Source organism: Gossypium hirsutum, chromosome D03, assembly GCF_007990345.1.
Source record: "Gossypium hirsutum isolate 1008001.06 chromosome D03, Gossypium_hirsutum_v2.1, whole genome shotgun sequence".
In the NCBI taxonomy this organism is placed as follows: Eukaryota; Viridiplantae; Streptophyta; class Magnoliopsida; order Malvales; family Malvaceae; genus Gossypium; species Gossypium hirsutum.
In genome coordinates this window covers 42,040,596-42,064,738 of record NC_053439.1, presented here as the reverse complement: position 1 = coordinate 42,064,738, position 24,143 = coordinate 42,040,596, and the positions used below count along the sequence as shown (strand labels likewise).

General features: G+C 34.1%; 1 protein-coding gene across 1 annotated transcript; it reads right to left on the bottom strand.

Moving 5' to 3' along the window:
- Positions 1-15,258: 15,258 nt before the first annotated feature.
- LOC107949688 (uncharacterized) lies at positions 15,259-19,114 on the bottom strand. The gene is made up of 8 exons (XM_016884422.2): positions 18,639-19,114; positions 18,286-18,425; positions 17,995-18,094; positions 17,796-17,894; positions 16,999-17,346; positions 16,442-16,534; positions 16,146-16,352; positions 15,259-15,833 (listed from the first exon to the last, which is right to left on the bottom strand). Exons 1-8 carry the CDS (start codon positions 18,951-18,953, stop codon positions 15,570-15,572), a joined length of 1,566 nt encoding a protein of 521 aa, XP_016739911.1. The 5' UTR covers positions 18,954-19,114; the 3' UTR covers positions 15,259-15,569.
- Between the last annotated feature and the right edge of the window lie 5,029 nt (positions 19,115-24,143).

Genomic DNA, 24,143 nt, shown 5'->3' with positions numbered 1-24,143 from the left:
CTTGCAGAGATCTTCTAAGTTTCTTGTATTTGTGAATATATAGAATAACTTGAGGTGAATAGTTTCAATTACTTAAATAAAAAAGGGTTCCAGTAGAATTTAATTTCTTCCGTTGAGTGTTCTACAAGAACTAAATTTTTTTATTTAGTATTTACCTGTTATTAATTTAATTAATTTAGAGATAAAATAATTATTTAATATTATCACTTAATTATTTTATTTTTAATTAATGATAATACAAAATTTTATCATTTATCTTTTAATAATTATTTATTATTTTTATCCATAATAATTTCAAGTTAACATATGTTGCTTTATCATCGGTCTTACATTTCTTTATCTAAAAATATTCCCTTAAAAATTGATCACGTTTTGATTGTTGCGAATGAGTGAGTTTTGAAATTTGAATTGATTTACGGCTAATTTTACCTGCACCTTGAACTTAACTTGTGGAGTATTATGAAATTTCATTACTACCCCATGACTTGTGCTTGATATAAAGAAAAACCAATTATTTAAAAATTAATTAAATTTTCTCTAATAGGCTTGCGATTGCCAACACAGTCCATGCCCATATCAAAATTACATTTGCTAGCCCACGTGGTTAACCAAATCCCATCCACTTTTCACTTTTCACTTTTCACTTTTACTTCAACAAGAATTCCTTCTTCGCAAAGTAATTAAAACAAATCCAGCCTTCACACTTTTAGAGTGTGGTCGGTTGGGTGAACGAAGAAAATGAAAAAGTGAAAAAATTGAGTGGAAAGATTATCATTATTCATGTTAATGCATAAAAACTAATCATTTCAAATTGAAATGATGAGGAGAGAGAAAATTAGAGAGAAGTGTATGTTAATTTAGAATTGTTTTTTTTAGAAGTTTTTTTTTCTTCCCTTTCATTTTTTTCCCATTTTTCCATATTTTCTATCAAGCACACTTATGGTGAGAAATTATATTTTCCATCTTTCTGTTTTATCACCCTTCAATTTTCTATCTTTCCAATTTTCTTTCCACCCTATCAAGCAAAACCTTAATCTGAATAGGAATTTATATTTTTTTTTACAAGAACAAAGTAAATAATATAAGATGGACTTCTTTTCAAATTTTATGCACTTCAACTTGAATTCATCTTCAAGTCACTATAAATATCATCCTGATGCCTTCAATTTTGCATACCTAGAGAACATCAAGTGCCAATCCTTTGTAGATAAGCTTTTTATTTCTTGTCGCATGGCCTTTTCTTTTTAATTTTGAATTTGGTGTTTTTTTAAGGTTCATCATGGTGTATTTCAAAAACCACAAGTTGTATCTCCATCTATAGTTAACCATCAAAGTCGAAGGTGTATTATCAAAAAGGGAAACTAAGTGGACTTCAAGATTTTTGGAGACTTCAACTATATAGACTTTGTCAATGGTTGAGGCATATGATGTTGTGTATGCAACCTTGTACACCAAATATTATTTAAGCATTTCGCAAGACTTGGTGTTCTTCAACTGACACTCTCAATTTCTAGCAGCAAAGCTTCTATCTCACTATGGGATCTAAGTTGGGCAGCATCTATGATGACCAAGGTGGATTAGTTACAAATTGCAACATTAACATGGAGAATAATGAAGTAGGCAATATCCGTGATGACCAAGGTGGATTCATCACAAACTTTGCAACATCAACTTGATGGGAGGAAAATTAGTTTCAAACTTTGCAAAACCAACATGGAGAGAGATAGATCACTTCCAAACTTTAAAATGCCAACATGGCAAAGGGAAGATCAATTCAGAACTCTACAACACCAACATGACAAGGGAAGGACCAATTCTGAACTCTGTAATACCAACATGGCGAAGGAAGGATCAACTTTAAACTCTGCAACACCACCATGGAGAAAGATAGAATTTGTAATGTCCAACGTAGAACCATTCTGAACTTTGCAACCTCAACATGGCGGGCAATAGAACATATGGTGCCCATAGAAAACAGTCTTAAACTTTTCAGCTTCAATATGACGAGAGGTAGAGCATGTTTCAAGGAAAGTCCATCTTAGACTTAGAAGCAATAAGATGTTGAATGATTGCCCGTGTACTCCAAGGATGATCTTTCCCAAACTTGGAAGTGTCGAGGTGATGAAGATAGCTTATTTGCACTAAAGATGATTAGTTTAGATTTTAATGGGCCAAGGTGGTGACAATAAGCTCATGCACTCAAAAGATAACCCATCTTATACTTAGAGGCTTCAAGATGGTGAAGAATGCATATCAAGAAAGATCTAATCCAATCTTAAAGGCATCAACATGGAGAAAGATAGCTCATTCACAGTAAAAATGATCCATGTAACACCTCCACCTAACATGTTCACCGAATCCGGGTGCGGGCATCACAGCAGAACCGGGTTATCTTTCATACTAAAATCTCACTAAGATAAAAACAAATGATATTACCTATTTACAAATTAAACTTACATCAAAGACATAAATTTCCAAATAAAGTTTGTTGTTCCAACTATAGAATCTATGGGATTTAAGCATTCACAATAAATATTTGCCCCCTTGACGAAGTTCCTAAAGGTTCCCCCTTCCTATGCGCATGACTTTATCCTAATGAAAATTACTTGATTATCCTCGATCTGGCTTACTCCCTGTAATGCCCCCAAAATTACTACAGTAAGAAAGTAGGTATCCTTGATATAGGAAAATAAGGAAATAAAGTGACAAAAAGAGAAATTTTGAGTTATGGCAACATTGAGAAGTATATTATGATATATTAATTCAAGAAAGGATTAAATCACAAAAGTGAGAAAAGTTTTGTTGATTAAGAGTAAATACTAAAAATTTGAGGGGGTTAAAGTGTAAATATGAAAAAGTTGAAGGACCAATAGTGTAAATATTTTAAGGGTGGAATGATTTAGGAACTAAGGAAAATGGATTATTTAGGACCAAATTGAAAAGGTGAAGAATTTTGAAGGACTAAATCACAATTTTTCCAAATTAAGTGATGATTCAAGGATGGAATTTTAAAAGATTACAAAGGGAAAAATGGTCAATTGGAAGAGAGAGAAATCTAGAAAGTAATGATGATGTTGATGATATTTTAATTAGATAAATATTATTTTATTAATATTTTACTAATATTTAATGAGATATTTTATTATTATTTTTTATTATTTATTTAATATATAAGGAAGAAAAGATGAGGAATTTCTATCATCTTTCCATGCATTTCACGTTAGAAGAGAAGAGAAGAAAGAAAGTTTTGCTTTCTTTACAATTTGGTCCTTCCACCAAAAATTTACAATTTTCACCTAGAAATCAAAAGAATTTCCATAGCCATCAAGAGAGAAAGATAATAAGAAGACTATGGGGAGCTATAATATCAAGTTAGATTCAAGAAAAAGAAGCTGGAGGAGAGAGAAAATCAAGTTAAAGGTTGAAACTAATAGGACAAGGTAAGAACATCAAGATTTTAATATATTTTAAGTTTGATATTATTGAAAAAGCATAGAAATGATGTTATAGTAGAGTTTTCTTAAATAAGGTCTTATGTTCTTGATATATTAGTGAAGGGAAATAAGTGAAAGTGATGAGAAATATTATAGAGAAAGGGAATAAGGGAGTTATAAACTTAGTAATCAACATCTTGCACTAAAACAGTTTTGAACAGCAGCAGTAGGTTAACTTTGAAAAATCACCATAAATTGTGGAGATCGAATTAGAGGATTAAAAAAATATGGAATTAAATCTTATTTAGTCTAGTTTTTTATAGAAGAAACGGTGTAAGTAATGAAATTGTAAATCATGAGATATAATAAATTTTGTGAGACAATGTCAGAATGATTTATGGTTCCCCTATTCTGACTTTGGAAAATAATAAAAAATTGAATAAAAATAATTAGAGGCTTAAATTTATATGTTTAAAATAATTAATGAGTCTATTTTCAATATAAATAAACGGGAACATCATCCAAATTTTGTACAAAGAGATAATTAATTTTTAGTGAAGAGGGGTCAAAACTGTCAAATAGTGAAACAGGGGTAAATTTAAAGAATAAAATGTACTTATTGGCTAAACAAAAAATTCTGAAAATTTTATGGTAAGAATATATGTTAGTCTAGTTTTAGATAAAATTTTTGGATCTCAATTCGGAGTTCTATATCTTAATATATAATTAATTTAGTGACTATGACTCAAGTGAATGGCTTGTTATGAGTAAACAAGTAAATAGTGGTATTATGTATATATCAAGGATGTGGAATGGAGTGGAGGAGGAGGAAAAATATATGTGAATATTTAGATAATTTGAGTTTATTTTAAAATAGCTAATTTACATGTTTTAGGTTCATGGACTACATTGAATAAAAGTAAAATTTTAAGGGTAATTTTGTAAAAATGTCAAAAATGACCAAATTGCATTAAATGAATTGTTTTATTATTTAAATTAATAAATTGAATGAAATATTAATTTAGATCAAGATTGGGTGGAAATTCGAGGTAAATAGAAAATTACCAAAATGTCCCTAAATTATGGTATTTCTGCAATTTAGCCTGGTAAGTTCGTATGAACTATATTCTGTATAATTTAATTAAAGTGTATGTTATTTGGTGATGAATATTATATAAATATGTGTTTTATTATTGGAATTTAATTATTATTGGTAATATGTATAATTATTAGATGCATTGAAATGATTATCGAAAACTCAATTGGGTTGGAAGCTTGTCAGAGATATATCACACTATCCATTAATTCTATCGGTAATTTTGGATGATTTGATTCTGGTTATAATGGCATGTATAAATTAAATTGGCTAACGTTAGCTCATTAATGTTCTGATTTTTATTGGTTATAAGTATGAATACTTGATGAAATGAAATGTCCGTAAATTAATTTGTAAACTCCAGTAATACTCTATAACCCTATTTTGGCGATGGATACGGGTTAGGGGTGTTACACTCCCTTTCTTAAATCCTTCATTCCGTCATTCCTGCAAAGCACATGCCACACTTTGGTAAGTTCAAATGAACTTAGTGAGTTCCTATATTACTTGAAATTAGACCACGGCCTTCAAGGGTTTAAATAGAAAGAAACTAAATACTGGTAAACTCCCTATTATTTATGAGATTTCTTCCAATCCAATCCAACCTTTTCTAATTTATTTCAGAATTATTCCATCGGTGGATAGTCCGTTGAGCTATTATCCTCCGGTCATTATATCAATCTTACTTGACAGCCTCTTTGAATGTATTGCCATCTCTGTAGACTTTATCATTTTCTTTTACTTATATCCAAGTCGTTTAATTCCTATCATCATCATGCTCTATTCAAATAGTCCATGGCAGACTCTGACCGTTATCCTAGTCTCGATGGGCTCACTTTCACCCCATCCTTTGGGATACCTAAAAGGTTTCCTGCCACTTTGGTGGATTAAGTCTCACTCGCAACAATTAATGGTTGGATTACTTCTTTGTAATCCACCTTGTCTTCAATGTGGGTATCTTCTTCCCACTATTATGCCCTATTAATGTGGCCTTCCGGCCTACCTTCCCCAAGACTTTTGGTGAGTATTCCCAACCTTTTTAGTCCATGATGGACTCTTTCCTTATCTTAATCTCATGTGATTGGCTCACCTTCCATCCTTTGGTATAACTATCAAGGTCTTAAGTCGCCCTGGCAGACTAAATATTGCTTAAATTAAATAAAGGTCTGATTACTTCTTCGTAATTCACTTCAGTCAAATGACCTTACCCTTAAGTGTAACACGCCCTTTTCTATAGACCACTATGGCCTACAGTGTTCAGCCCAATGTCACTAAATGGTCGTCCGAGTTCACAATTTCTCTTTCATTTAGCGTCCCCACCTATCTAGCCATCTGGTTGATACTCCTCAAAAGTTTCCTCCGTAAAGAGGAATAGTCTTAACAAACATATCTATCATTTGACGTATCCTTCTTTGTCGATGGGATCTAGCACATCTCTTATTTCCTTATGGACTAATCATCGTATATATCACAAGCCATTAGCCTATAGGGTTTCTCAGAGCACCCTCGGTGTTCATTAATGACAAATCATTATCTTCAACCTTTGGTTAAGCTATTTCCCGTTCGTTTGTACATTAGGCACCACTGGTACGTCAACTTCTATAACTACTTTTTGATTCATATCCTTATGCCCCACTAGGTTACACAACTACTATTCCCGCAATCATTTCTCATTTTCATTACATTCTCATTCATTAGTGGATTCCTTCGACCCTCTACTCGACTATTGCAAATCCATACTTCCATTTTTCTCCCAATCCTTTTTCCTTGTTTGTGGGTTGTCCCACAATTTTTGTTTTGATTTTCTACCCATGTTTATCGTCTCAATAGACTCTCTCTAAGTTGTCATAGCTGAACTATGGATTTTCTTAGTACACCCCATGTTTAATGTCCTAGCGGACTCCATTAGTTTCCATAGTCTAACTATGGTCCTTCACTTCAAAATTCTCATGTTTAATGTCTCGTCGAACTATACTGATTGTTGTATACCAGCTATGGTCTTACACCTCAAATTTCCCGTGTTTACTGTCCCAACAAACTATTAGGATGTCATAGCGTCTTTCAACTATGGTCTTCGTCTTGTTTACCATGATGCCATAACGTCTTTTAGTCATGGTCTTAGTCTTGTTTACCATGATACCATAGCATCTTTCAGTCATGGTCGTACTCATTTATATCATGATGTCATAGCATCTTTTAGCTATGGTCTTACTCAAATTTATCATGATGGCATAGCATCTTTCAACTATAGTCTTACTCTTTTTTTAAGCGTATAGCCTCCGATTAGATTCATGGCCTACCCATGATCTTTACTCTTCCCATTGCGTTCCATCCATTGCTCCATTCACTGTCCTATACCTTGATGCTCGAACATCGCAGTGTCCCCTCTGTAAGGCCTGGAGCTTTGCTCATCATAGGTTCACACAACAACACTGTATGGTGGTATCTAACAAAATTAGCCATTTTTTTCCAAATCCTAACTTTTTCTAATCCCTTTGGTAATTACCTTTCATATCATGCCTACCCAACTAGAATGGTGGATACAAAATAACTCATGCAATCATGCAACATATTTTAGCAATTCAAGGTTTGAGTACAGAAATTCACCTAATGCTTCTTCGCCTTTTTCACTTAGCTTTTCCAAATGTTGGAGTTTCCATTCTCGTAGCAGTGAATCATAACAACCAATTCATGAGTTAAACTCAGAAATCCCGGTTTTAAACTTCATTTTCCAAAAACATGCAGAACCCTTAAAATGGTTCTAAAAACCTTTAACTTTGTTTTTTAAATCTTATGTACCATAAATAACTTAGAACCTTACCAGCTTACTAAATTCTCTATTTTTCTTACTAAAATCCCATAATCATTACTACATGTAGATCTTTCTTTAACCTCTACTTCCTCAGAACAACCCAAGGAAGAAAATGAAGAAGAAAAAAGTAGATGTAGAGAAGAAGTCTCCTAGAAAATCATTTCTCAGCTATTTATAGCTCTTCCTGCACGATCTTCAACTATGTACAATTCACTCATTCAAAATCATTTTTCCCTACTAAGAAACCGACTGGTTCTAATCCAACCAAACTAGATTTGAAGCTCAACTATGCTCAAACTAGCCTCTATATTTCTCAAAATTTCTAATAGAGACTGCCAGCTTACGATCACTTTTAATTTAACCCCTAAAGTTTCCCAATTTTTGAGTTTCAAGAGAAATCGAGTGTGACAATCCATCTAAATTTTAAGACTTTTAGAAGCAAAAGATAACTCATTCATTGTTTGAGGCAAGTAAAGAAGATTCACCCCAAATTTTGCAACATTCAATACTTGAAAAAGTGAAAGTTTGTCCTCATTTGATGCTTTTAGATGGTGAAGAAATTTTCTCAACTTACTGATGAATGATGTTTGTTTTGATGAAGTTTGCCACAATTTATTTCTTCATTTCTTAATAAGCTACCACCTCTACCCACTTTAAAAAGTAATTTGTACCAGCAATTATATGCATGTATCCCATTGAACTTTTCGATAATGGCCCCATTAGCTAAGATGTGATTGTTAGATGTAATGGATTACATTGTCGAACCATTCCAAAAATTCCTTTGCATAGTTGACGTATAGAAACAATTATAGCTTCTTTACTTCATAACGTAAAAGGAGTTGGTTGATGGCCAACAATGTGTCGGGGTCTAGTGCCCTTAGTGTAGTGATTATGTCCATATACTTGTAATTTTTTAAACAAATTGGTTTAATAAAAACTCCATCATTATCATTAATATCTTTTCTACATTGTCCTCAACGATTTTCGTATGCAAAGTAAAATGAAAGCTAATATTGACTCATTGATTATCTAAACGTGTAACTAATATTAAAAGGCATTACATGGTCGGATCATAATGCAAGAAGATAGCTTATATTAGTAGATAATCTAAATGTGTCCCTAGTCTAATCGTAATTAAGCAAATCAATTAAAAGACCAATAAGTCATCTATCAAGTCTAAATGGGGAGATACCTTGTCTTGAGTATTGAAGCAGATGACTCCTAAAAGATAGAGACATAGATATGATTAACTAGACTAATAGTAATCGGGCAGGACCCAGGTGACTAATTATGTGTGCTTGACTCGTATACTTTGATGCATTGATAGTCTGTGTTCAATTGGTAGTAAAGTCGAAAGCTAATACATTGGGTATATGACTTCTACATGACATAGCTTCACTTGAATAATGGATTCCATAGCCCTTTAAAGGGTAAACATTATCCTTTCATCGGTATTACATGATAGATGGAAAGTAACGTGGCCACGGGTCATTTGTCTTAAAGATAAATGATTTAATTACTATTTTTTCGTAATTGAATTTTCATAAGGAAGATGTAATAGTTATCATGAGATAAAGTAGAATCATATTTGGAGAACGAATTTATTCCAAAGAAATTAAGGATATCTTATGAAGGTAACACACATATGACAAGGTCCTTGGATGAGCGCTTAGTAAAATAACTTTCTTAATGCTATATAATAGGGAGAGCTCAGTCATGATACTTTAGTGGAATGACTTCATGACTAAATAATATTGTAATTAATAGACGAAGAGTCAGAATTTAATTACAAATTATTTGAGCGCTAATTATATATGTCCGATCAATCTTTCCGCTAGCATGGTGTAACCTTGATGGTTAGCATTTAATTAATAAAATGAAAAATGTGAAACAACGAATTAGAAAAATAAATCACATGTATCAATATCCGCAGTGAATGCATTTTCTCATCAAGAACAAAAAAATTACTCTGAAATCAATTTAAATATTTGAATTATTATTTAATATGAAATTAAATAATGAGTTAAATATAAAATTGGTACTTATTGTTTTTTTTTTGTCCTAGATTAGTACCCAAACTTTTTTTTCATCCACTATATTGGTACCTAAAACTAACAACATTAATTTTCTTGTTGACGTGGCAGTGTTGGCCAATAGCACGCCACCATGTGGCATCCTCTTATACCTCATTTTTTTTATTTTCTCTCATTCTCTTTCCTTTTTCTTTTCTTTTCTTTTCTTTTCTTATTTTTCTTTTTCTTTTTCTAGGCCTGCTTCTACACTTTATTTTCCCTCACTTTCTCACCATCGAATCACCACTAAAATTTCTTCTTTCTTTCTTCTGTCAAATTTTTGCGAGTTCGCCGCTACCAGAGCCATTAAAATTTACATCATCGGGGTTGTGTGGTTGATAATTGGGCTCGATCAAATAACTAGGCTAAAGTTTATGACCCCAAAATGGGGAAATAGAACTCCGTTCCAAGCCCAATCCAAATCTAGGACAAATGGATGCATGCGAGCATTGTTATTGATGGAAAAGTTTACACGGTGGCTGATAGAAACAGGGTCTACTATGAAGTTAAAAGTTAGAATTGGGAAACAATTGACAGTGATTTGAATAATGGGTGTCAAGGAAGAGCTTGCATGATTGATGGGGTTTTGTTTTACTATGATTATTTGGGGAATATAATGAGGTATAATGTGAAGGAAGGGACTTGGAAGGAATTGAAAGGGTTGGAAAAATGGTTGTCGAGGTTTCTATGCGGTGCTACAATAGCGAATTTAGGAGGGAAGTTGATGGTGGTTTGGGAATAAAAGAATAGAGGTGGGAAAGAAACATAAATTCGATGAGCTTACGGTGAAGACAAATGAAGCTGAGGAGTTATGGGGGAATATTAAGTGGTCTGATGTTGTTCTTTTGGTTCCCAAAGAAGCTTCCATTGTTCATTGCTTGGCAGTTGCTTTGTGAAATTTAATGGAAAGGCTTGGCTGGTAAATTTTTTTGCTTTGAATCCTTCTAATTTCGTACTTTATTGTTAACATCTTGAATTTTCATCTTTATGTGAAAAACAATGATCCTTACTTAGTTGTTAAGCCTTAACAAACTCCCATGTTAGACACAAATTGGGACATCAAGAACCTCCTTCAATTCTTGATGATGATGCTATCATATAAAAATTTGTCTCTTACATTGGTCATTTCTAGCCGATTTTGTATATTATTGGCATATGATTGACATACATGTGGTAGTTAAAGAAAATTAAGTGTCAGAGCAACATAGCTTAAGGGCTTAGGCTATTTTACAATTATAGGTTTGATTTTTTACCTTTCTTTTAGGGGTTTTTGACTGAAGAAAGAATGAAGAAAGATGAAATGTAGAATTTGAAAGAAGAAATTTGGTAGTGATTGGATGGTGAGAAAGTGAGTCAAAATTTGGGGAGGTTGACAGAAGAAAAATGAAATGTAGAAGCAAGTCCAAAAAAAAAAGAAAGATATGAAAAGAAAAGAAAAATGGAAGAGAATGAGGGAAATAAAAAAGAAAAAGAAAAAGAAAAATGAGGTATAAGAGGACGCCACGTGGTAGCATGTGATTGGTCAGCGCTGACACGTCAGAAAAAAATTAACTTCGTTAGTCTCAAGTACCAATATAATGGATGGAAAAAAAATTCAAGTACCAATCTGGGACAAAAAAAATCATAAATACCAATCTAAGAGAAGTGGACAAGTTCAGGTACCAATTTTATATTTAACCCTTAAATAATTGAAGTTCAAAGTAGGAATTAAATTAATTAAGTCATCTTGGTTTCATGAGAACAAGTTAATTAAACTGATTTGCTCATAAATTATAATACAGTAAAGTCATCATGACTTTAAGAGGATTAGATTTTGGTTGAGAAAATAATTTAATTAACTTAATTAATTAAAAGAATAAATAATATTTTGGGCATAGGAAAATATATTTATTGGATCTGGATAAATTATATGAGTTAACTTGAAAACCAGATAACACATTTAATTGACCCAATACATGATGAGGCCCGACAAACCCAATCTAATAGCAAGGGGAGGCAAACCCTAGCCCCAGAATAGGGTTGTCGCCGCCCTTATGGTATATTCTTGGTATGAGTTGTATTTTCCTATTTAAATATCATTATTCAGTTAATACTTGTTCGATTGAAACACTTGTTATTCTCTATATAAATAGAGACTAAGGGGCTAGGTCAAAAATATACTTTATATATGTCAGAATTTGGTCAAAATATAGGAAAGGTATTTTCCCAAATATAGTCTATCTTTTGACAAGAATTTATCTTTCGATTTCTAACTCTTTAAAGTTTTATATTAAAGTTTTCATCAATTTGCTGATAGAGCTCACACTCTAATAAACCGAGGTCGAGAATAGAGAAGATTGAATGGTCGAAAGTTGGGAAGAATTTAGTGTGTCTTGTACAAAACACAAGTACAATCCAAATAAATAAGTTTATTATTATGAACATCACAACTTATTAATTTCGAAAGAAATTTTTTAAAATTCTTCTATGCACCATTCCGCTGTTTTGAAATCTATTTTTCCAACATTTTGAGCTATTCGATCTTCATTTCCATTTCAATGATGAGCGCTTGATATTGTGCCACACTGTTGGAGCAATTCTGAGTGGGGTTGAATGCATAAGGTAGTACGTCTTGTTTTGAAGTAACGAAAACAACACTTGCCCCTGCTCCTTTACTACAAGTTGCCTTGTCGAAGAACTACTTCCATGGTCTTGGGACTTTAGATTGGTTACCTTTCTGAAGGACATAGTACAATAAAAAAGCTCACTTGGTCTTCCACAAAGCACAGATTTGGACATGAGATACTTAGAAGATTGGCTCGGAATAAAATATGCCTACAAGTAATGCCTTAATTTACTCTTGGATGTGTTATTGTGCCCCACTTGGGGCTTAGCTTGTTTAATGTTTTTTTTTTCATTTTTTTATTTGAGCTTAGTAACTTGAGTTGGCCTTTTTAATTATTATTATTTTTTTATATTTAGGCTGATTGGCTTTAGTTTTTAAGTTTATTTTTCCATTATGGATTATGAAATTTGGCCCTTTAAAAAAAAACCTATTCAACCTGTTTTTTTTTATTGGTTTTTGGTTTGCAATTCAATTTAATTTGCGATTTAAATGATCCAACTTCGTTCTATAAATTGGTTTACCAGCCATTTCAATAGGTTTGATTGGACGGTAGAATCCAGTTTAATAATCATGAGTATAGTTCATACATAGAATAAAGAGTGAATGATATCTTTTCATAGTATTCTATGAATTATGAAAATGATTGGCTAGGTCGAGGCACGATTCCAAAATATTTTGCAAGCCTAGGTCCATTTTCGGGTTGGCCCAGCCTGTCCAAAAGCTCGTGTTACTATTAGGAAATTAATAAATTATTAAAAATGTATTTTTAGTTGTTATTTTACATATTTTTATAATGATATTTTAATTTTAAAATAATTTTTATTATTTAAATTGAATTTGGATCGGGCCAGACTGGCCTGAAGTGCAAAAATCCTTGTCCAAGCTCGGCCATTCGGGTCAAACTTATCAGGTCGGGCGGGCTACCCAACCTTAGTCAGGTCTAGTCATGGGTCATTTGTCTAGGATGAATGACTAATCGTTATTGTTTGTAAGTAATGCTCATTTTCACCGCAGAAGATACAATGGTAACCATGAGATAAAATTAATTGAATTAATATATGAATTTAACCTAAGGGATTAAGGATATCCTGCGAGGGTTTAAGGATATCTTATGAGGGTAATACACATATGACAAGGTTATTGAAAAAAAAACTTACTATAAGTAGCTTTTGTAATGATATACAATGGGGAGATCAATCATGATAATTTCAGTGGATTGATTTCGTGATTAAAGAATTTTGTAATTAAGTTCGAAACTTAATTACAAAATTATTTAAGCTCCAATTATATTATATATCTCTTCACTAGCTCATCATAACTCTATATAGATTGGATAATAAGAACGGTTTTGAATGTATGGATGAAAACGACGAATGAGAAATAGATTGCATGTATTACTATCCACAATAGATACGTTTTCTTGAAAAGCCAAGACATGGACTTGGAAATTAATTTAATTTATTTGCGTATTATTTAATTGAATAAAATAAATAATTAAGTGCAAAGTGATAATTGAATTAATTAATCATCATAGTTATATTTTACTTAGACAATTAATTTAATTCACCATATATTCTATTTTAAGTAAAATTATCATGATTTTAACGAAATTAAAATTTAATTGTGTAAATTATTTAATTGAATTATTTTTTTAAATTAATTAATCAGTAACAATTATTTATGAATAAAAATTTTAATAATTGAATTAAATAATTATATAAATTTATTTTTAATATAGATAAAATTGGAGAATACATATCGATACAAAAAAATGCTACGACTTCTTACATCGCCAACTTTGGGGTTACGAGAGTCCTAGGAGGACTCGGGAGGACTCCGCACATTTATTTATTTTTATGTTTTTTTTTTCGTAAATAGTCCCTAGCGTTTTATTTCCTCATATGTTTTGTTCAAAATGTAGCACCATTGAGAAAACACGACACCCGACAAAAAAAAATTAGAAAAGAGAGGAGAAAGAAAAAGAAAATAAATTGTCACAATTTGATTCGTCGAAAGTGTCGGGTGTAATTTTTAACAATGATTTATTTTGGGTAAATTATTTAATTAATTACTCAATTTTAGAGCGTTTTTATTTTAGTCACTCAAAACGAAGTTCTTACAATTTTGTTACTTAACTTTTAAGGCATTTTCATTTTAATTACTCAACCATTAAATCTCGATTAACTATACACGTCACATCATATTCACACTTTCATTTTGGTCATCCAATTTTTAGGTTGCTTTCATCTTGATCACCCACAATATGTCCTTTTTTTTATGTATTATCGAGGTAAAAAAAAACATTTAACAATTAGAGTAAAAAGGCAGTAGAGACTACAATCATGCTTTAAAAATTGTAAAATTGTACTTGTTTATCCTTCCGAATGTTCTAAATTTCTTTTCTTTTTCAATATTGAGATCTTAAATTTCAAAACATCAAAATCAATTAGATAAATTATTGAATTTTTTTATCCCTTAATAGTGTCGACCAATTTGTTACTCTAATATTGAAACTAATTAAATTAATTAATTTAATCTCCTTCTAAATTTAAATTTTACTTTATGTTTCAAATTAAAATCAACTCAAATAAATCATCTTTAATAATTATTTTTAAATCCCAATTTTTTTATTATGTTATCATGAGTCTTTCAAACTAAGCTAAAAATAAAGAAAAATTCTTACAATTAATTTAATTAAATAAATTTTATCTTCATGCCAAACAAAACCCAGAACTTTTTATCACTTCTTCACTTAAACGAAGAACAATCAATTAATTTAATTGATTGCAATGTTTATTCTTACTTTTAACTTAGTATGGAATATTCGAGATTATATAATAAAAAATTTAATTTCGTAGATAATTATTAAATATAAATTAAGTTAATTTCATTAAAAATAATCCAAAAACATGAAATAAGTTTTTAAAATTTAGTAAGAAATTAATTTAATTAATTTCAATTTCAATATTACATTAACAAATCAATTAACATTATCAAGGTATAAAAAAAATTCAACAATTTATTTATTTGATTTTGATGTTTTAAAATTTAAAATTTCAATATAAAAAATTTTAAAATTTTCAACAATGTGATAAATAAGACAATTTGATAATTTTTAATACATTATTTTAATTTCTACAGCTTTTTCGCTTTTAATACTTAATTTTTTTGGTCGCAAAGACAAGTTACCTAGAAGTAAAATCAGGCCGCTTTTAATAAAAAAAATGTGGAATAATATAGATTGTTAAGCAAGATGAAGCTGATAATAGACTGCAACTGAAGTTATTTACAGGGGGGTCAAAAGGCACATCCTTTGCTCAAGCTTTACAATAATCACCATTTAACAGTACCGAAGTCCGCATCATGTTGCAATAGTTGAGGTTTCATTTTAGTGCTTGAAAATAATATTGAAAAACTTTCGTGTGTTCTCCGTTACTTGGATATAGTCCTCACCGATGTAATAGTTTTACTAATATGGTTAGCAAGAAAGTGCAACGGAAAGAATGCGTGTGGTTCATTGAAATTTCAGTGGTTATCAACAAAAACCTGCTTAGAGCCCTGGTATAGATTCAAGGTTGTATTGTTTTGGAGTTGAAGTTTCTACCTCTGGGTTTTCCTGTATTTTTGGCTTCTTAACGGCATCAGGAGTCTGTAAGTAGGTATAGGAAGTTGTCTGATTAACTGACAGGCCAGGATTGCTTATTCTGCTTGCCAGGAAGCGACGGATTAATCCCCGAAGGAAAGGGGCCATAGTATCTGGCTCATATTCTAGGTAGTACATGATCCCTCCCATGCATGCACAAAATAAGGCAACCTGCGACAGTTCGGAAGCATCAACTCAGGAATGAACATTTTAAGAAAAGACTTAATTCCGTTAATAGCATAGATGCTCAACACTCGGACAATTCACAGATTCACAGTAGCACTCAGCATGCATAAACAGTGTAAATATAATACATTATATTATTAGCCACCTAATTCATGACTTTTTGCAATAAGGATCAAAACTAAAGGTGCCTTGACCCGATATTTCTCAATAACAAAGTTGGTTATCAATTTCAAACTATGGCCACAAAGATGCTCTCATGAGAAAAAAAAAGTTTTAAGAGCCAGATTTCTAACATACCTCGGCATTTTTAACATCAGGAAGTAGCTTCCTGTTAACCAAAATATACCACAATGATTCCCCAGCTCGAGGAAGAACATATAGAGCAAGCTCACTGCGTCTAGCTTTTTTCTCCAGTAATACAGAAAGAGCTGATAAACCACCAGCGACCCAATATACCAGCTTGTGGTCTTTTGATGCAATCTTTCTATGCATGCATATAACCGCCTTGAATTGCACAAGAAAAATATTCAAGAACATATTCTTACTGATTTTAATAACAGGTAAAAGTTATTGAGAAATGAGAAACAAGCTACCTGAAAAATTCCAACAAATGCAGACAAGAAAGTTGTTGATCGAACAGAACCTTTAACAGCAAGCCAACAGGTACGAGCAGGGGTATCCAAAAACTAAAGGGACATCATAAAATTCCAAAAAACAAAAAGAGGATCAATTTCAAACTGAAGTTCCGTTGTCAACTACAAGAAATTCTCATTTAGAAAAGGATAAAATCATCAGATTGATTATTTTGCTTTGCAAGGCATAAGTGGTTTTACTCTACTACAAGCAGATTAAAATAAAAATCCATCATCCTCAATACACCCACCCAGCATTACTAAAGTGGCATTTTACTAAACCTCGAAATTTACTAAACCAGATTGACAATTCCATTTTTCAAGAGAGTATTTAAGTGCAAAAAGGCAGACCTATGCCAATCTATTATAGCGCTCATTATGCATCAAGAGTATGATGGTCTAGTTTGCTTTTTTTCATATAAAGTATAAACAGAAGCATATGATAGGAAAGTTCGAAAGCAAAACCAACTCCAAGGCCCCTCCGGACACATGCAGAAAGGAAAACCAATATGTCGTACCTTCTGTAGGTGCAGAACAACAAATGGCACAAACGTCAAAGAGAAGTACAGAGGAAACGTTTTCCTAAATGTAGCTGATGCAGCCTTAGCATTGTGCGATAGACAAGAATTTGTGTCGGGATGAATAATAGAACAAGGAATAATAGATGGGAACTCTTCCAACTTCACATTATTGGCCTTCCCTCGACTAGATAAGTAGGCTGAAATAGATGCAACATTCACTGGAGCACCTCTACAGTTTTCCCTTACAGCCTTGTATACAGGAGCTGCAACAGGACCAGTCTTCTGGATAAAATCTTGATATGCTTTTGGCAAGCTTTCAGGACGCATCACAAAGGCATACATAACCTGGTATAAAAATCAACTCAATAAAATGGGAGAAAGTGAAAACAAACGCAGATGATAAGAAAAGCATCAACCTAACCCTAGAAAGTGAAAAGTAGATACAAAACCACTAGAAATTACCAATCATTTGTTAACATCGGAAGCAAACACCTATTTGTAAGACAATAGCAACCATGAATACATATTAACTTTTAGAAAGAAATGTAGTCAGACGAAAATTCATTTGGAGGTCAAATTCACAATCTCATAGAAACATATTATGATTTGAAACATTTCCAGAACATCACATGTAAAAAAGTCAAGTTGTGCAGTACCTAAAATTTAGCCTAAGCTTCTCTTTGACACCTTTAGCTCACCAAACTATCATCAGTTGATGTGCATAGATAAGATGACTAATCCAAAGATATAAAGTAAGTATCTAGACACAAATATCAAGTTGAATTTTGCATTACCTGGGCACAAGCTAAAGAAAAGAGCAGAGAATCACCATGCCTCCAATGACTTCCCCAAAAGTGAAACTTATTTTTTGACTTTGCAGAATTGTAAGCACACTGAAGAGTAAAGCAAAATATTTGACTGCAAATCGGAGAACTCATATCTATTATACCAAATAGCTTTACAAATTTACTATTTAAAAGTGCATTCATGTACCTGTGCTACTCTAGCTAGAAGATACAGTGCAAGTGTACGTCTTCGGCTTGAATCATCCAAAGCCAAAATGGATAACCCTGCAATCGAACCTGCTAAAATTCTGTTCCATGACAACCTTAAACAATGTCAAAGATAAGAATATGCACTAGCATACATAAAAAGTTTTCAAATATTCAAATAAACATTTAACATAAACCAAAATTAGACATGCATCTCATGGGAATCAACCATTTAAAAACAAAACAAAACAAAACAAAAAAGCCAAATTAAAGCTATATATAGCAAGCATACGCGTTCACTGGTGTCTCTTTCTTTCTCAGTTTTCTTAGTAAACATCTAAGCGCATGGTATGATCCTGTGAAACCACCAAAAAGTAAACCAACGCGGCATGCTTCCTCTCTCACCATCAAATCTTTCTCGGAGACAAGTTGCTGGTGAACAAATTTAGACATTCAAACGTTAGGTTAATATCAAAATTCTGCATATTCTTACGTAATAATTCCTAGCAAAGCCATACGGTAAAACTCAAAATCACAGCAGTTCTGCAAAACTATCATCTCATCTCATTAGCCACTTTTTTTTTTTTAAAAGAGAGTTCAGTTATGTTAGCTCATAAGACTCCGTTTGATTGGTTAAAACCAAACCTTGAGATCAAGAAGCGAAGAATAAGACTGTCGTCTGGCGAGGCTGAAAGCGCGAAGAAGAATCCCGATACCTACTCTAACGCCATAAGAAAGGAGAAAGCTTTGGCAAAGATTACCAATGGCATTGGCCACGCAGGAGTCATCAGCATGGTCGCAGGGCGGGTCGTCGCCAATCGCCGCCGTCCTCTGACGCCTCTGGAGCTCCTGTATTGCTTCCCTCAATCGGTCCTCAGCCTCACGCAGCCGTCGCTCCGCCTCCACGCTGTCCGCCAACAAGCATGCTGAGGAATTCGGGTATTCAGAGAGAGTGGGCATTTTAAATTCGAAATCGCGGTTCTTTTGATTTGCATCTGAAAGCCAAAATTGAAGAAAAGAGATGAAAAGAAGGATAAAGAGATAATATTATAACACTGATAAACAATGTGTTTTCCACTCTTTTTCATTCTTTTTCTAAGTTATGAATTTGTTGCAAGTACAACGTGGAAGAAATTAGGCTAATTTAGGCATATATGCCATTTTTTTAAATTAATTAGGGTTATGGGCTTTTAGGCAAAATAAGGTGAATAGGTATTTTTTTTAATTAATTAGGCATTTAGGTTAACTTTAAAATTAATTAGAGAAATAGTTTGATTTAAATGGAAAGCGCATCTAGTTGGGCTAGCTTTCTGTACACGTGTTAGGAAAGCTTGTCTAGCTCGACCCGCTTTCTCTTAACGGTCAAAAAGCGACGGTTTTTTTAATGTTCTCGCGCCAGCGATAAAAAAATTTAAATATATCAACTGTAATTCTTTTACCCTATAAATACCCCGAATTTCATTTTTTTTCATTCACATCCTTCTCTCAACTCCCTCGTTTTAAATTTTTCGATATTTTCATTTAAAAATATCATTATTTTTAATTATCTCATTTTTAATCATTGAAATCGATTTCTCACGAATGGTCGCCTCTCTAATCCGCTTCGACAATAAGCATATTTTCGCCGCTCAAGCAACAATAGTAAGACGGAAATTTAAATTTCGTTTATTTCAATAATGTTAAATTTATTTTTTTTAATTTAAAATTTCTTTTTATTGTGTAAATAGGCAAATAATTTTGTTCTAGAGGGCTTCATTCATAATATGGGAAAGCTTGCAATCCTTGAAATTTGTGGAGACTTGCAAGCGACTGGATTTTTACATGCGTCTCGCATGTTCGGGGGCTACAAACTCAGTTTGGCATTAATCAGCGCGTTGGTGGAAAGATGGAGGCCCGAAAGGCACATTTTCCACCTTCCATCCGGCGAGTGTACAATCACACTCAAAGGTGTAGCGCTACAACTCAGTCTGTCAGTGAAAGGGCCAATCATTACGGGATTAGCGATCGTTCCGGGCAAAGTGGGCCTCTGCGAATCACTATTGGGGAAGGCCCTAGACAAGTTCGAAGGTGGTCGAATATCGATGAACTAGTTGAAGGATAATTTTGACAAGCTCCCTCAAGACTTTAAAGATCAAATGGAAGAGGTCATTGAACAATACATCTGAACATACATCATGAAGTTAATCGGGGCCATTTTAATGCCCGACAAATCTCGAAATTTGGTGAACGTAAGGTGGCTGCTACATCTAGTGGACTTCAATGATTGCGGAAAACTAAGTTGAAGATTTTCCGTATTGTCCATGTTATACCGGGAGATGTCTCGAGCCACAGTACCAAGTGCAACGTCAATCGATGGTTGTCTACTCCTACTGCAGTCGTAGGCCTAGTGGCGACTATCGTTTTTACATCCCAAGATGGTTGACCCATATATGTTCCTGTTGGTGACGAGGTAAACATCATTTATTAACAAATACGTAGTTTGTACAATAATTTTTTTATTATACGTTTCGACTAACATATCGCTTGTACAGGTGAAACCATGGGCCGAGCTACGTGGGAGTGCTCGAAAAGTTAGAAGATATTAGAAAGTTGTTAGATCAACGCTCGGAAGCCGAGATTAGTTACTTATTCTTTCGAACCTATATTAATTACGTAATGATTCGTAAAATAATCATACATAACGATATTTACAATTTTGTTTTTCATTTTTAATGAATTTCGTACGCTGACACCGATATCATATCTTGCATCCAGCTGGAAGTGTTGGAAAATCGGTAGATGTGGGACACCAATGTGCCATTGGTAGTGTACGCAACGGTGGAAATGCACGAATCAGACTGGGTGTTGCGATAGTTCGGATAGAGGCAACGAATTTTACTGCCATCACGAGACCTAAAGGAGCTACACAAGGTGGACATGCGAGGGAAGGATAACAACAACTAGGCAGTGCGGCATGGGGAGCACATCGAAGCGTGGGATCGTAGGATGCAATCCTTACCTGTTTGCGAGCCATTTTTCTCAACGGACACTTGGGTAGCTGATTATTAGTTGGTATGGTTCAAAGTCGTCGCCAAGCTGTATCTGCTATCACTGGAGGAAAGGAGTCAGCAAATTCGTCCAAAGAGGCAACGTCGACCACTACAGCAACTTAGGAGAGAACGCAATCACACGACAGGTTCGTCATCTGTTTCGGCAAAAGATGCACCGTCTATGGTTACACAATATCTGGGTCAGTTCGCTCCACTTATTAATGTTCATTTAAGTAACCCTATTTTTTTCACAAGCACCACCGCACTACGGACCATCACACGTGGTCGGTTCTTCTTTTATCGTAGGTACATATTTCGTGGCACCGATGTCCCCCGCATACTATACCCCTGTGCAGATGTTGATGTTGAACCCCGTACCAGGACAGACGCTGACGTATGCACCACCACCGATGATGATACCGATGCAGATGCCTGTGCAGCAGTCGATGATGATGTCGATGCCCAATACCTTTTCGACGTACTCGAGATTTGGGGCACCTTATGGTCACACACATAGAGTGACCAAAACATCTCGTGCATCACTATTTTACTAGGGTGACTCATCTTCGTAACAACCGGACGCGAGGTGACGGATACAGGATGGCAGACGAGGATAACACAACAATCAACTACGGAGGAAGATGACGACAGTGTCGATCTTGAAGATACGATTGCCCAGGAGGCATGCTAGGTACATATTTAGGCGATGATGACAACGAAGAGGAAGTCTACAGGCCCGAACCTCTAGATACACCTCTGAATGCACCTCTGGTTGAACCTCTGGTTGCACCTCCAGTTGTACGACCAATTGTACGTAGAAATCCTCCACACACCGTCGTCCACCACCTTGTGGCACACATTCTCCCCGACAACACGATTGAGCTTAGTTTTTTCTTACAATTATTGTGATATAAATATAGATATGTCATAAATAAAAAAATCGAGGTTGTTCATTCAAATAAAACATTTGTCTTTATTACTATCTATCATGAGTTATGCGTAAGTTAACAATAAATAACAAACGTCAGATTTTGTTATCGATATATTGTTTTGAATATGAAATTCGATTTGGATTTAGCTTGTGATTTGAATAAGAAAAAAAAGAAAGATGAACATGAAAAATGTAGAATAAAAAGAAGTAGGTAGACCGTACATCCAAAAATCATGACATTTCACAACTAAATAAATTATATATCCTTATAACCAATCGCAATACAAAACACCAACCTTTATAGTTTATATGGAATACAATAAACACTATTAGTATGGCACACTAATGAATATGAAATATGGTAGAAAGCAATGTTATCGACGTTAAGGCCCCAAAGTATCCCTGTACAGAGAACATGTTGGCTTCGTATGCCCTAGGTTTCTACAATACCTGCATAATTTTTGTTGACCATCTCTCTCCTGAATATCAATATTGTTCCTTATTCGAGTAGAATTCGGGCGACCTTTCGGGACGTGACGCAAGTCCTTACTTGGTACCAACTTGAACGATGCGCTGGACACAGGCGGCCACATACTCTCATTTGGGATAGTTGGGAATTACGGACTCTAGACACTGCGAATGCATTGTAGTCGATAGACGTCGTTGATGTAAAGCGCGTACTTAATCCGTATGTTCCTTTATACAGCAATGGCATGTGCACATGGGAGACGAAGTGCTTGGAATCTCCTACAATCGCAGGTCCATTCCGTTAGGTTCATACGATAGGATACACCTGACATTTTTTGGTCGGGCCTAACATACTTTGTGACTCAAAAATTGAGGTTCCGAGACGAGTGGCACACTACATACATCATGTTCACTCTCGTTGTACTTCATTGAATCTCTTGCATCACGTTATCGCAGAATGTACCACCGCCTACTATCTTTCCCGCATACACCGACTCTCTCTTAGAAAACAAAGGTTCTAGTTAAAAGTATACCTCTTTGACAACCGATGTTACCAGCAAATGATGTGTCCCCTTCAGTATCGAATTGATACACTCGGTCAAGTTTGACGTCATGTGCCTGTATCGTAGGCCCTCGTCGTACGACTGCGTCTACTGTTCGAACGGTATATTCTAAACAAACACCGCACTATAGGCGTTAATGGTGCTCAAGTTGTTTAACTTTTGATGGAAAACATGTTGCACAAGGTCATAACATGTTGATAAATAGCTATCAGTTAGTGCAATGAAATAACCTCTTATTTGAAAATTCGATGTGTAGTGAATACGTACTTGAAACTACAAATCCATGTCGATGATTAGATCTCGCTCAGTCGCTGAAGGATATTTTTGTTAGTAGTTGGATCCCACAAGTCGTATGTAGTACCGATGATGAGTGCAATCCTAGAGAGATCCGTGACAATTAATCGCCAAAAGTATTTTGGGTCCTCTATCCGATATGACACATATGTCGGGTTGCGAGCAAACGAGGCAGTGCAACCGACTCAAGAAGAAATATCAATCATTTACTATTTCTCTGGGAGTTATTATGAATGCTATAGGCAGAATCTTTCGATTACCGTCTTGAGCAACAGCAAGAAACAGACGTTGCTAATATCTTTTGTATAGCCAAGTGTCGTCATTTTGGACCATAGGCTTGCAGTGTTGAAATGTCTCTTTATATTGCTCAAAGGTTCAAAAGAAGCGATGGAATACTATTTTCCTAGGGACCAACTGATCGCCGTAGTACCTTGGGCGCGTTTCAAGATCGATTATAGAACCTGGTATATACCGATCCAATACCTGACACCATTGCCATAGATAGTTATACGAGCTCTTCCACTCGTAATGCAACTTTTCCATATCCTTCTGTTTGCAACCCACACTTTTTAGTACGTTAGAGTGTACTAGTACTGGCTACTTATATCCATAATCAACACCGGTATTTCAATTTGGGGACTGTCCTTCACCATAGGTAGAATAATGTCAGTAATCATGTTCGAGTCTAGCCTCAGATGGTCCTGACTTGCATCTATCGTAACACACGTATGGGGATCAGGATATTTTTTATCGTCCACAGCCATGTTTTCTTCTGGTAAGACGCTAGGATTGTCCACTTACACCTTCCGTCCTTTATTTCACACTTTTCTTTAAACTTTTTAGAGCGAGACTTCGTGACGTAGTA

What these genes read in the sequence shown, in the direction of transcription:
- LOC107949688 (XM_016884422.2), bottom strand. Translation starts at nt 18,953, where the DNA reads ATGCCCACTCTCTCTGAATACCCGAATTCCTCAGCATGCTTGTTGGCG. An exon ending in CTTCGCTTCTTGATCTCAAG is followed by an intron (nt 18,426 to 18,638) that starts GTTTGGTTTTAA and finishes TTTGTTCACCAG; the next exon opens with CAACTTGTCTCCGAGAAAGA. An exon ending in TTCTAGCTAGAGTAGCACAG is followed by an intron (nt 17,895 to 17,994) that starts GTACATGAATGC and finishes TTTACTCTTCAG; the next exon opens with TGTGCTTACAATTCTGCAAA.